General features: G+C 41.0%; 2 protein-coding genes across 3 annotated transcripts in view; one reads left to right on the top strand and one right to left on the bottom strand.

Moving 5' to 3' along the window:
- Positions 1–1736, bottom strand: part of glra3 (glycine receptor, alpha 3) — a 74893-nt gene extending 73157 nt beyond the window's left edge. For both annotated transcript variants that reach the window (XM_046048365.1, XM_046048364.1), the window contains exon 1: positions 1617–1736. The gene's annotated coding sequence lies outside the window, so the exon portion shown is untranslated. The remainder of the gene's footprint in view (positions 1–1616) is intronic.
- Positions 1737–7514: 5778 nt separating this feature from the next.
- dok1a (docking protein 1a) overlaps positions 7515–15044 on the top strand; it is a 13293-nt gene continuing 5763 nt past the window's right edge. Inside the window, exons 1-6 of the mRNA XM_046048503.1 lie at positions 7515–7571; positions 8560–8638; positions 13824–13963; positions 14049–14159; positions 14340–14409; positions 14750–14919. Coding sequence (XP_045904459.1) covers positions 7515–7571; positions 8560–8638; positions 13824–13963; positions 14049–14159; positions 14340–14409; positions 14750–14919 — 627 coding nt within the window. The remainder of the gene's footprint in view (positions 7572–8559; positions 8639–13823; positions 13964–14048; positions 14160–14339; positions 14410–14749; positions 14920–15044) is intronic.

Genomic DNA, 15044 nt, shown 5'->3' with positions numbered 1-15044 from the left:
CGCACTTTACAACGCTCCAGCTAAACCACGTTCACTCCACCTTAATATCTAAGTTCCTTTTTTTGTCTTGACTAGTGTAGTAATAATTTTGTGTCTTGTCCTGTAAGTTGATTATTGTAATCTTGTAATGAGCACCATGGGCCTTGAGAAACAGCATTTCGTTCATTTGTGTACTCGATATGTGGATGAATGACAACAAACCAACTTTACAGCAGCCAAATAACATCCTGCTCAACTTTGATTGGTTGGTTTGATTTTGTTCTGGCCCGCCACATAACGGCTTGGAAAAATTTGACCAGATGCCAGACTTATTTGGTGATCCCTGCTCTAAGAGCCTGATTAACTAAAGGTTTGCGTGAGCAAAAACGGAAGCAAACTTGATATCACCAGCAAATTAACAAGTAAGCTGATCTACTGGTGTGCACGCAGAATGACGTCTTTCAAAAGTGCAAGATAGCAGCTGTTGTTCATTTAGTACTTTTGCCTTAATGAATACGCAATTAGGGACGTTTCAGTTTTATTGCGCAAAGTAATGGGAGGGTAACTTGCAAATACATTTATTTACTACACGCAGTGTGATCTAACAAGACTAAAGGCAATTTCATGTGAGTGCAACAGCATCTGTGTTTGAAAGGAAGGTGCAGAGATGGCTGCTGTTGGAGAAGGAGACACAGACGTAATGAAAGAAGATGTAGAGAAATTAACAATATTAGATAAGATTATTCTTCAATTGATAGAAATAAAATTATTTTATGTTATTTATGTTTTTGTATTTTCATTGAAGCTTTGGCAATACTGTTTATACTTTTCTCCGTGAGATGGAAGAATTTAGAAAGTTGCGTGCCGCTGTGGAGAGCCCCCAGCTGCAGTAGTGCATGGATCACTGGTGTAATAGCAACACTCCCATTGTAGGTATCAGAGAGGGAATGGGGCAATCGGGCACGGTGTGGATGGTCGGTGATTGTTCCCTCTGGCTGGATGAAGCAAGATCTGCTGTCCCAAGTACTTACATACTCAGGACGCACTGAATGATTTTTACGCTGTAGCTGCTTTCCCTCCCGACTCTCCATAGCAGAAACCATTGAAACACACAAACCCCTCATTTAAATACTGCCGCCTCCATTGTGTTTGCTCCTGTTGTCATCTAATTCTTAGTTAATCACCCATACAATTGCACATGCAATATTTTAGAATGCACACGCAATTTACAATCACACTGCACATTTTGGAGTGGCCTTTTATTGTGGCCAGCCTAAGGCCTTTTATTTTGGCCAGCCTAAGGCCTTTTATTGTGGCCAGCCTAAGGCACACCTGTGCAATCCTCATGCTGTCTGATCAGCATCTTGATATGCCACACCTGTGAGGTGGATGGATTATCTGGGAAAAGGAGAAGTGCTCACTGACACAGATTTTGACAGATTAATGAACAATATTTGAGAGCAATAGGTCTTTTGTGTACATAGAGAAATTCTAAGATCTTTGAGTTCAGCTCATGATGAATGTGTTACAGTTCAGAGTTACAGAGTGTGGAGAGGCAGGTTGGAGGACCCAAACGAAGAACACATGACTGGCAGGTATAGTTAAAAGATTTATTAACCAAAGGCGAGCGCACTTACTATCAGTGGCTGAGTCCAAAAGAATCCACAAGGGCAAGGGGAGAACACAAATCCAAATACAGGTTGACAAGGTTTCAGGCAGATATCCAGACAGCGCTTCTTCACACGACAAGAACACTGCAAACACTGTATAATGACCCGACAAAGACAAGACAGAAAAACCAGGTATATATACACAGGGACTAACAAGCAGGGCGGGAGCAACACAGGTGACAGACATGAGGCTAACGAGACACAGGCAGGCAGAGAGAGAGCAGGGGAAAACAGAGAGAACACTTGACAGGCAAACATGGGGCAAAATGAACAACCAACAAAGACAGAAACACACAAGTTAAAAAGTGCCAGAACCTAAAAGAGAACACAGAGTACAGAGGAGACTAAACCAAAATAATGTAAACAAGAACTAGGAGTGAATACTAAAACATGAACTAAGGACCAGGACTAAGAACAAAGATATAGAACCAAAACCCAGACTCCCAAACAAGACACACAGACAGGATCATGACAGAGTGTGTGTCTGTTTTAACCATGTTTATTGTTGTTTTAGGATCAGTCACCACAGGGTGTTTTATTTTGAAAATTGACCGGATTCTCTGTGCCGTTCTGTGTCTGTCTTCCTGCCTGGTTCGATCTGCTCTGTGCTGCTTGACGCGGCTTCTGACAAAAATAAACCTTCTACCTGTTCTCTGCGGGGCGGAGTGGAGAGCCACATCTGGCACTGACTATAATGGCCGCAATTAGCTCTGCAGCCGTAACGCACCGCAGCCGGAGTCAGTAGATTTTAGGTGGTAAAGAGGTGAGTTTTGATAAGTGATTGGAAAGAGTCCATTTCAGTACATTCTCACATGTGTATGGGTAGAGAGTTTCAGAAGGAGGGGGCTGTTTATCGTTTATCCAGCATTATAATAGCAATGCACCAAGGTACAAGCGCACCTGGCTTTTAAAGGGAATGGGAGATGATACTCTATGTCATGCCCAAAACACACCCATGACTAATTCACAGACTAAGTACAACCCTTTTGAACCATGCACACTGACCATTTTTTTCAGCATGAAAAGGCGATGCTTTTACCCAAAGCAACTTTCAGTTTCTATTTATGTCAGAGGTTGCTCAGGGACACGTCGCAGTGGGAACTGAACCCGCAACTCCCACTCCCATTCGCACCTGTACCTCCATGTGCACGGATGCTTGAACAGATATGTTGTTTTCCATTATGGGTCCTCAATTATAAAACTGTGCCTAGGATTCACTTCAAAAGGTTACCAGTGTTCCGTGCCAGTTTTCCCCTTTATAAATCACAATCAAGTTGAAAGTTGCCGCAGGTGAGCGAGGATCTTGTCTCACCCTTTTAACACCCATAGTTGCCTATAAACGGTCAGTGAAACCTAAACTATTAATTCATACTGACTGCATGAAGGATGAGGACTGCAAAGTTGACGCACGTGTGAGATTGGAGTTGTTATTGGGGGAGGTTGAAGCAAAAGAGAATGTGCGCCCCTGGATACTGGAGCTCGACCCCCCGTGATAAGTGACTTGAAGTTATGGGACTCCTTTCTGAGTAGTGACGGTGGTGGAGGGACACACAGATACGCTGGATGACCCAGGTACATAATTTGGATTCCCTCGTTTGTGTTATAACATTTATTTACACAAACACTCAACTAAGGAGGCTGACAGGGAGTTAAAAGAAATACTATATTTAGATTTATTTTACACAGTAATTTCCATTTCAAACCGTTTCATCCTGGTGCCTTATAAGTTGCAATTTGCTTTTTATAAATCCCAAATCTGCTTTCTGTTATGTGCATGCAACGTTTGAATAAATGAGGCCCCTGGTTATGGCCTTGGCTCTGTTAAGCCAGTGTATCCAGCTTTTATCACAGTCCCCACTATAACACTTTATTTCAACTGTATCACATAACTGCTATCATCTGTGAGTGCCTCTGTGAAAGATGAGAAAAAGACTCATGTTAGACACACATATACCAAACAGCAGGCCCTTAATGCACAAAGCATGTGTGTGGCTCTATAGAGGTGACCTTCCTCTGAGGGAAGGATGACCCTCATTTAGGCCATTTTCTAGCTGACAGTGAAATGTTGAACAAATCGTAGGTTATGCCTCCCTCTCTCACCAACACACGTGCACACAGACGCACACGCACACACCTCTGCAGGGTGTTAGCCTGTAGTTTCTCTCTCTCCTCGCAGCTGCTGGAGATGAACATGTTGACAGCACTTTACACTCTTTGTTAATAGACGCTAATCCTCAGAGGTTGTATCACAACTTACCTCCATTTTGTCACATTGCAGTAGCAGTGCATAATGACATCAGTCGTTTCATCAAGTGCCTCCTCTAGCGGCCACAGTAATTATGACAGGAGCAAAGGAGAAAGTCACATGACGTTAATGTAAAGTGAAAAAGTCCCCACAGGGAGGAAGTCGAAAACAAACCCTCAGACTTTAACACGGGACACTGTTTGTTTCCCGTTTCAAAGCCCAAGTCTTTTTAAAAGCATGACAACCATCGTTCCCTAACCACAACCACGTTTATTATTGTATCAGTGAAGCTCATTTTAACCCAAACCCGATCTCTCCCTAAATTTAATTTTAAGTTGTGTTTCAGCCTAAATCTAAGCTATTGATGTAACCAGTGATATGTGACGGTTTTGGTAGGCACAGACAAATTCAGTCATCCTGCTGATCGTTAGATAAGAAAACTCTTTTATTAGAAACAGCAACGACTACTCTTAACACTGATGTCCACGTAGACAATGATTACGTTTGGAAAGACAGAAAGCAAGCACATTTATTACAGGTTTAAAACTGGCTATTGCTGTTTGTAGGAACTAAACATTGGAACTCATAGAGTTGAAACACCATACACTCAAAAGTGGTGACCAATTGACACTCAAGCTGGGGATAGAACTCACAAGCTCTTGCAGCCTAAAATGGAGCCTTTAAGTCTGACACAGAATGAAGCTTTTGAGCCGTGATTTTGGTATTTTTAGTTAGAGCTTGAGTTGAGCCAGCTCTCACACTAACCACATGTTTCAAGAGGGAACATTTGTGTTGAATTGAACTGCAATGTTTTGTACAATGGCTTTTAGTAATCAGTGTACATTCTTCCCTCTTCCTCAGAATCTGTAGCAGAAATCTTAAGTGAGACTTGAAAATATGGGAGCAGGATTTGTTCCTTTGCATGTAAAGTCACATCCTCATTATATTTAGCAGTGACCTTTGCTCCAGCATGTTCCGTAATCGGGTGTCATTTTGGATAATTCATGCTCCAAAGCAACATTACAGACTGTAAAGAAACACTTGGACAAAATAATGTCTTTTTGTAATGTATTGCATTATTTTGTTAGGTGCTTATATTTCTGTTCTACAAGTCCTTACTGAGGCTGAGAACAGAACCTGCAGTGTCTTTAAATCTGTACCTGGTAACAAGAATACGTGTGTGTGTGTGTGTGTGAGGTCATCGTATAATAATTAGGCCTTATGTGGTTCAGTACCAATTCCATACCCACAGCTCTTCTTTTAATTAAATTCTATATATATATTTCTATATATATTCTAAGACTACGGGAAAGGGAGACCTTGACGTCACTCAGCTGTTCCCCCGCCAGACGGGGAAAAAAAGCTCCACACAAAGGTCATTATTATGCATTATACTCTTTCTTCTCTACCTCGCTATCATCTGCTCTCAAATTCCCTTTCTTACACCTGTAATCTACCAGGTCACCAGCTCTCTTCTGAGTTACATGCATACTTATCCAAGCGGACAAAGTAGAGCGAGAGAGAGCTGTGGGGTATATGCGTTGTACAGTGCCAGAAACAGTTATGTATGTCATGAAAAGGACAGAAAGTTGTGAACATTTGTCATAATTTGGAAACCCGAGAGTAAACCGGGAGAAGGCGATGAAATACGGGAGTCTCCCGTGAAAATCAGGAGGGTTAGCAAGTATGAGCTAACCAGAGCTAACCTCTGTGGTACCTTGTTTACTTCTGTGTGACAGCGTGCTGCTTGTGACATCGTTGCGGGTCACTTTCAGGCCGTGGACTCTGATATGGGCCACATTTAAACAATAATGTGAACTGTCAAACAAAAAAAATCGAATGTGGGGGAACAAAATTAGACTTGAGCATTAAGGCCTGCAGTGTGAACACAGCCTAAGAGAAAGTTGATGGTTTAGAGGAAGAAATCATTGAAGTTAGTTGGTGAAGATCAATCGGAGAAAAGCAGTCTAAATGATTTAAAGGTTTTACAGCTGTTTCTAAGGTTTGAAGATAGAGCGTTACTGGTTGAGGTTGTGAATTTTGTCTCTAATAATTAGAATTGTTAGTTAGTTGTTACTACTGAAGGCTCTAGGAATACATAGTTTAAAGGTGCAGTGTGTAATATTTCTGAGGATTTATGGACAGAAATGCAACATAACTATGTTTTCGGTTGTGTATACTTACACATATACATAATAAACGGCTATGTTTCTATTACCTTAGAATGAACCATTTCTAGCTACATAACCGCGGGTCGCCCTGATATGGAGGGCGTCATGTTACGTCGCCATGTTTCTACAGTAGCCCAAACGGCACTGTGTTGTTGTTCTTCCAGCAGTGTCACTACGTTGAATGTGTAAGAAGAAGGTCAAAGAGGAAATACAGTCTCTGAGTAGTCATCTGGTTTATTAGAAGTAAGAAGAGAAGTCAAACTTGGACAAATGGAGGAGCGCACGTGTTTTTTAGCGCGAGCCGATAGCGTGTGAATCTTCATGGTCAAAGAAGCGAAAACACAATGAAGCCAGATGAAGTCGGGACAGATTAGGATCGATTTTTTTGAAATCTTTTTTCGATTCGATTTTCCCAGGTAGAAGGCTCTGATGTGGGACAAATGTTTTCAAACTGGTCAGGTAATTATGTTAGTCCAACTTTAGCAATGCAAATGAAAGCTGGTCATAATCCCAGAGAGAAGTGTTGATATGTAGTTGGAATAATTGTAATGTAACGTTATGCTCCAGCGCCGTGTTTTGGCTTTGCTACATGGACAGAAAAATGTGCCACCTATGTTCATGAGACAATCAGCTGATGAATGTTATTGGCAATAAAACGCATGGAAACTCAGATCAGCCAGCTGAAGTTTTACTGCCCTGGTAGAAAAAATATGTAGTTGGATTGTAATGTCATGTAGTTATTCTCCTGCGCTGTGTTTTGTCTTTGCCACGTGGACAGAAATGTGTTGATGACGTCACCCAGTAATAAGTTAAGTAATATCATTACTTTTTTAAGCAATTAGTAAGTTATTACAATTTCTGAGTAACTTGTCCAACACTGTTTATAATGGACAAAGTGGCACAGAAACAGTGAGGCTTACATTTTATCTGTCAGTGGTCAGACTTGATGCACTAGATGTGATAGTTTTTGAGATGTTCTTCATTTCTTTCATTAAAACTTACATACCTAACCTTTAATAGAGCTGTGACTCTGTCAGCATGGTTACAGTGCTGAAAAGAAACCTGGGGTTGTACTTTATTAATGACGAGTAATTCGCCTTCCTATATGTTTTAAGACTATCTTGCCAAATTTACCGAGATTCTTTCAGGTGGAACGTCATTCCCTTCTAAGTTTTTAATAAATCTCTAACACTGACTGCTGATTGATCTTTATATATAAAAAGATAATATTATATAATAAGAAATTAGTCCTTAACTCCATCCCCCACACTTTCTTGACTACACCTCTACCTGCGGACGTGTATCAGGATGAGGATCATATTTCAAGAATGTCTCACTGCGGGCACGCCTCCCCTCCACTATTGACCAAAAAGAAGGAAGAAAGAAAACAGGAAAGCTCATACGTCTTTCTGAATCTAAAGGCAATAACTGCACTGACTTGCTTCTCAGATGGAGTCTCAGACCAAAACAGGGAAGGTTTTTCTCCAACCACGCAAAGCTGGCAAAGTAAGTACATAACAGATTTACTTTGAACTTTACTGTTTCCAGTAGGCGTGATAATTTATGAGCCTGAGATATTACATAGGATTCTTTCAGATGATATTACTTTTTAAATGTATGTTATGATTCCACTAAAAATAGAAAAGAAAACTGACTTGACTAAGTGTGAAAGACCCAGAGATGATGTTCTGTAATACTGGCTTATAATACTGTACGGCTCTGTGCTTTATGGATTTAACATGTGAAACAATATTATGTCTCGGTTTCATTCAGATTCCAGTTAGTTTAGGGAATAAAATATGAGCCATAGTTTCTGTAGAAAAAGCTCTCAGCCTTTCTGTGTGTTGCTCAAGGGACACTCCAGAGCAGAAATCCAAATGGACAAGTTGAAACACAACACAGTTTCCATGCCATGCATTCCTGTGTAGCACTGACAGCACACGCTCATGCTGTGGGGTATCACTGCAGCAGTATCATTGGATTGACTCAATCTTAATCTCAACCGCCTCATCTATAAATTAAACTGCTTCCTTTATAAACCTGCTTTAATCTATCAGATTGAAACGCGAGGTACAGTATTTGTGACTTACTTATTAGTTCTTTTAAAGCACAACTCACAAACACATGCATGCACTCCCTCCTTTATTTTGAAGGAATGGTTCAGAAGTGCCTGATGGTGTTTGTCCTTACTCACATTCTCTAGATTGTTTTATATGATTAACACGGAGAGGATGTGACTAATGTTTACTTCTCTGGGTCACATGTGGAAGGGTCACAATCACAGGGAAAAGGTTTAGGTAAGTGCATGTGTGTACGGGTAAAAGGTGGAGCTCATGTAGAGGGCGGAGGAGAAAATTATGTAATCCATCATAAACGTGAACTACTATATGTGATATAGCTATTTTGCATGCTGGTGACACAGCAGCCAGTGTAATTCTGAATTTCATAACCAACTTCTACTACTCATTAACCATCTCTTGCTCACTCTTATCAGAGATGGAAGCCGGTGTGGATGTCTCTTTTTCCCTGCAGTAGCAGTGGAGTGGGTCGCCTGGAGATCCAGGAAATTGGAGGTATAGTAATGTTTTATACTGCTTGTATTTTTCCAAGTGTGGTATTAAAGGAAAGTTCCACAATATCAAATGTTTTGTATAATTTTATACCAGTTATGATAACATTATAATCACCAATCAATCATAAATAAGTAAATCACAACCAGCCAAACAACAACAACAATAAACAGCAGACATGAAACAACTGAGGGAGAATGAAAAAGTCAAGTAAAATACTTAAATTGCACAGCACACAAATGAGAAGGAAATTATCACAATTGAATTAAATAACTTATTGACATGCATAAATAATAATACAACTACCTGTTGACATATGGACAACCATAAATTTGTGTGCAGGTGTGTGTGGATGTATGTGTGTGTATATCAGCCTGCAACAGCGCTGCACCTGCCCCGACAGCAGGCAGGCAAAAAACGCAGTATCCACCCTGCAACCCTCCCCAGAGCGCAAAGTACTCGAAACCACATGCCCCAGGGACAGCCACACCGCCCCAAGGGGGAACAGCAGAGAGCAGTACCAGGAAGCCCCGGCGGCCAGGAAGCGAGAATGTGGGACAACCAGGGCTGACAGCCCCCAAGCCCAGCCAGAGCCTCCCCTTCCATCAAATGCAGGCAGAGCCAGGGGCCCGGCGAACCCGATGCCGGCCCAGACACCGGACGAGCAGGCCAAAGCCCTCCCCAAAAACAACCTTGTTTTGAGAGAGCCGGGAGACCGCCCCCGGCAAAGAGGTCCTCCGCGAGGGGAGGAAACAACCGATCCCAGGCCCAGGGACACGCCACCCCACCCAGACATGAGCAGAAGCTAGAGGCCCCAGGTCCCCGGAACCACAGCATGTCCAACACCAGGGGGGCCATGCCCCACCGACCCGCCCCACATTGCCTGGCCTGGGTTCGCCTTGATGCACTGATAGTTAGTCAGATTTTAATTGAAGTTTGACCTTTTTAATAATAATAAATAAACATATAATAAATAGGGCTGTCAAGTGATAAAAACTTGAAGTTTTGTAATTAATTAATAGAATGACTCCAAATGAATCACCTCACACATATCGAAATGTGATAGGCATTTAAAATATTCAAATTCAAAAAGATTTTGGTAGATGAGTGCATCAATGATAATAAACAAACTTCTCTAGCAAAACATATTTGTTTCCCATACATTCATAACCTTTTTTTCACGGTTCAAATGCAATAATAATGCCACAACAATTTTTATTAAAAATACTAATAGTGTTTTTATGGTATTGAAGACCTTGAAGAAACTTTAGGATGATACCTGCCTCCTAGGTTTGAAAAAGCAAGTCACCACATCACTGAATAAAACCAGGTCAAGCCTGAACAGGAACACTTAGGTCACAGTTACTAACTACCAACATGTCACGTGTACAGTCAGTCAGAAGGCTAAAATAGCTACAAATGTCTCTTGTGCCAAAATATTTTCTTCTAAATTCACATTTTCTCACCATATTTACCGTCTCTGTTGTGCTTCTCACACAAACTGGATGGAAAGTAAACTCCAAAGTCGCAGCATATGTTAATATTGTAGGATTGAGTTTGCTTTCTCACGTGCCCACGCAGTGGAGGTTTAGTTTTTTAGCTCTGAACCTTAATTGATAGGTGACAGTCGTGTCTCTTTCATTCTCTGTTCTAACTCCAGCCTGAGTTCTCCCCCGTCACTAATTCTTTAACTTGCTATATCTTTCTACCTGTTTGGAGTTTGGACAGGCTTTAGCTAAAAACACCAAAATAATAGCTGCAAAGCTTTTTTTTAAACAAATGCACTTTTCTATCAAGAAATTATCAAATTGTGATTTTAACATTAGTCTGCTCACTTGCTTAGAGTGCTGGTTTCCCATGCAGCTCTTTTTGGTCAGACCCAGGTTTGAATCCCACCTCCAGCTGCCATGATAATTGCTTTCAACTTCAAACACCCGTGTGGTGTTCAGTTCCCACTGCTACGCAGTAGTTCTTTTGAAATTTGTATGCTGATCGTCTTTCTAAATGCAATCAATGTTTATTGATATCAGTTTTTCCTTAAGATAGTTGATAATCTATATATTTTATTCGTCCACAGTGGACTGGACCTAAAAGAAAATACATTTACAAGCTAAACAGTGGTATGCTGGGAATGTTTGCTCGTTCAGCACCCTCTGTTGGTGCTTTGGAGGCATTTCATGTCCATTAAACCAAAGCAATAGAGAAAGTTGAAATCAGCTCTTAAAGAGGTGGTATTCTGCTTTTTGGCTTTCCCCTCTCCTTTATTGAGTTATTTACCTTTTGTGCTGTAACAGGTTTGTAAAGCGAAAAAACCCAAAGTCCAGCCCAAAGGGAGTTCCCATCTCCCACAGAAAACGGTTTGTAGTCCAGCCGCTTCCCTAAATGCGCTTCATAAAACTCTCGCCAAGCGGCTACTCGGACACGCCCTCAAAAACACCGGTGGAAAAACACTGAGCTGCAGCACCAACCCGTTCTCACTCCAGAGTCATCACATATAGACTCATAGTTGTCAGTTTGTGACGCACTGGGGATCCCTTTTCCGTCATGGTTCGACGTATTGGGGGAAGCCCTGCAGCGTCAGTTTTTGACGGTAAATGATATTTAACAGAAAACACTGAGTAAGGAGGTGGTTGGGGTGGATGGAGGAGCAGAACCCCGACTTTGAGCCAGGACACTGGGGTTCGTGCCCCACGTGAAACAAAAAGTCAACATTACATATTTTTATTTAGGCAAGTTACAAAGTGACGTTACTTAACTTACTTAACTGATATACATAGTTATTTAAACCCAAACCATGATCATTTCCTAACCTTAACCAAGTATTTTCTGTGTCTAAACCCAACCAAACTGCAACGTTTGAGGACTTTACTAACGGCGTTGCAAAATGGCGATGTTTGGAAACGCTTTTATTTGGAAAGTCTAACCGGACGTTACATATTTATTGTTGCTAACTTTACAGAAAGTTGTGTTTGTTGTTGCTAAGCATTGCTAACTTGACCACGGATCCCTTAACGTCAATAATTGACGCAAAAGGGCTACCCAGGTCGTTAAAAAGCAACGACAAAGGTGTTGGCAGCACACAGCTCTCCTCTCCCTTCCAAACACTAGCTACCCTCCAGGCAGTCAGTGGACATAAAGTTGTTCCTGTGATGTAGAGACAGAGCTCAGTTAAAACTTTATGGATACAGATTAATAACTCACCGCTCTGAAACTCTCGCTCCAGTCCGTGTTGCCAAGACGTACGGCTGAACCCGAGCTGTTTACCGGCTTCTCGCTGACCCGCCCTTCTCTGCTTCTGATTGGCTAGTAGTCCTTAACTAGGAACTGAGCATGTGCAGCTCCCAACAAAGATCATTTAGAGACAAGATGTATCACTCCATAGCTAAAACGAAGCCTAAATCCTAAATAACTTGTGTCCTCTAGGCTACATAGTAATTTAGGTTTAAGTATATATATATATATATATATATATATATATGATATTTTACAGCAGCAGGCCAACTGATCTGCCACTTTAACATCATTATGTGCAAAACCCAACACAACGGTAGATCTACGGTATTAGCCTAATATCACAGGATTATTGCTGTAGTGCACTAATCACATTTTTCCTGGCTGATTCTAGTTACTGATATTTTTTAAAAGGTCTGACCTGCCGATTCTAATGTTGGCCGATTCCAATATTATTTCTTTCAAGGATCTATAACTGACAGCATACACAAACATTTTTGTAAGTATTTATTGGAAAAATGTATTTTTAATAGGATCCCCATCAGCACCAGTAAAATGTTAGCTATGGTCACTGGTCTCATTTGTATGGTCATAATGAAACACTGATTATAAAATAACATTTTCACTGGAAGGAGCTGAAAATAAATTGCACAGCATTTTAATTCTACTTAATTATCCAATTTATTTTTGTGTTTAATCACAAACTACAGTAATCTGCAGGCAGTGGACTCAAAATGTTTCTAAACTTAAAAAGCACTTTCATTGCCCTGTTTGCTTTTGTCTTGTTTTACTATTTACACAATGCTATTTTAAGTATATTTCATTATATTATTTGATGGTTTTTAAGGGGGGGACATGACCCCCCCCCCCCCCCTCAGATACAAACATTGATGTTTCAAATCACGGTCACAGCATGTTGGCTGGAAAACAGAACTGAAGAACTATTTCTGCAAACACATTTCATTATTTGATGGCCTAAATGGTCTCGAAAACTTACAAAACTTTGCACACAAGGCAGGCAGGTCAACAACAAACAGAAAGTCAGCCATTTTGGATTTAATTGTCATATTTGGCGATGTAAGGGCAGAAAATTGTTTTCTTCCTACACTTATCATCTTTTATGCAAGTACTTATAAGAGTGCTATTTTTCTCCTTTTATTATGTCTTATATATTGTTTTAAATCTTTAACCTGTTCTATCTTTATTATTGTTCTTGTTATTCCAGTCTGTCCACATGTGTGGGGTTTAGGTCAGGGATGTGGGGTTGTTGATTGTTTTCCTCGCTAGCTGTTCTTCTCCTTCTCCATCTTTTGTTCCCCAAAACATAGATGCTCAGACTGTGTAAATGATCATGCCGTTGTTTGCTCTGGGACAGACTGTCTTAGGAGACAGAGCCTCTGGGTCAGCTGATTCTGTTGCAGTACTTCTCTGTTTATGCTTTTCTGTTAAAGAAATTCTTAAAAGACAACGGCTCGTTGTAACTCAATTATTTGCTCAACCTCTCACCAGGAACACAATTTCCACGACAGGCGATTTACACATTCCACAGGCGATTTAATGAACTCCTCCTAGAAAATTTGTCCCTGCGACTTCAGATTTTTACTTACATGTTGTACAAATGGTGAGTTTTGGTCGCCCGGGAGTGCCGTGACGTGTAAATGCTTTGCTGTAAGAAAATGTGCTAGTGTTTTGACATTCTGACTCCTCTCCCTCTACCGTGTCCTCGTCCAGGCATTCCTCTCCCTTGCTCTGTACTTTCTTTGTGTTGCTTTATATTGTTCCTTTTCAATGGGATAAAGGGGATATCTTTGTGTTTCAAGTCACAATATGAAAAGCAGTTCACTTTGACTTTAGCCTGTAAGTTGAAAGGATTGTCAAAAAACTGCTTTACATAACTTACTTTAAACTATTTCAAAATAACAATCCTGTGTCTGTTTGTCCATCATGTGTTCTTCAGGCGGCGGTGCTGGAGGTGATCATGGTTCTGGGGTCAGGAGACATCACCAGCTTCGTGAGGAAAAGAAGCTGAAAGTTGTCCGACTGTCCGAGCTGATCAGCGTCCTCAGACTCCCCCCAAATGCTGAGGCCTGTCCCATGGTCAGCCTTTCTAGTGCCTTTCATGTTCACATGTATCATTAATGGTTGAAGAAGTACTACAAGCTGCGATCTGTGCTGTTTGCAGGAGAACATGTCAGCATTTTGTGTAGAGACACAGGACAGAACAATGGTGTTTGCTGCACTCAAAGACGACTGTGTGGAGTGGGTAGAAAAACTGTGTCACAGCACGTTTCAGGTGAGAGGTAACAGAATTTACATCAATAATTGTTAGGCCTCCGATTATTGTTATTCTGGCAAAACGGACCATAAGTAGGCAGCATTCAAATTTTGTAAGTAGTATAAATCAGTTTGCATGCAGCACATTTGATAACTCTGTGCTTCCCTTTCATTTCCTTGCTCTCTGTTTCTCTTTCAGAAAGGTGTTGGCTCAGGCTCTCGTCATCATCATATGGAGGAGAACCAGATTTATGCCTCAACAGATGAAGGTAAATCTTCTGCTCCTATGCAATTTCTGCTCTCCACCTCTCACAAACTCTTTCCCTCTGTTATATCAAATAATTAGTCATTGAGCTCCACAAATTACTTTTAATTACTGAATTGAAAGTGATTGGCTGCAAGCAATACATACCTGATTTGCCTGCAGAGTCTGTAGGTAACTTCTCATTCTAGTTACTTGTCATTCTAACCAGCCAAAGCAAAGGTATCTGCAGGCAACAAATCTAGACAGTTTACTGTGATAGAGACAAGCAGAATCTGTGGAGTTATCCATACTTGGTAAATGTAATGTAATAGTAATGAAAAAAATATCCTCCTTTTTCTTTCCAGTCTCAGAGTTCTGGGTGGTGGTTCAGAGGAACGATGCAGCGACACGTTGCGGCCTGCAGGGGTCGTACTGGCTCCAGGTGGGGCAAGAGGCACTGCTACTGAGAGAAACACAGAAGAACATTGTTAGAGAATGGCCCTATGAACTGCTGAGACGATATGGAAAAGATAAGGTGAGGTGTTTAATATCATAAATAATCCCAATGTCCCCTTTAACTGATCCTACCGTGACCATTAAAATGGAATTATAGGCTATCTAAGGGTAGGAACTGTGATAATGCAGTTTATCCACAGTAAA

The sequence above is a fragment of the Micropterus dolomieu genome, linkage group LG04 (genome assembly GCF_021292245.1).
Source record: "Micropterus dolomieu isolate WLL.071019.BEF.003 ecotype Adirondacks linkage group LG04, ASM2129224v1, whole genome shotgun sequence".
Taxonomy (NCBI): domain Eukaryota; kingdom Metazoa; phylum Chordata; class Actinopteri; order Centrarchiformes; family Centrarchidae; genus Micropterus; species Micropterus dolomieu.
Note: the sequence above shows the minus strand (reverse complement) of the source record. Positions and strands in the feature narration are given on the sequence as shown.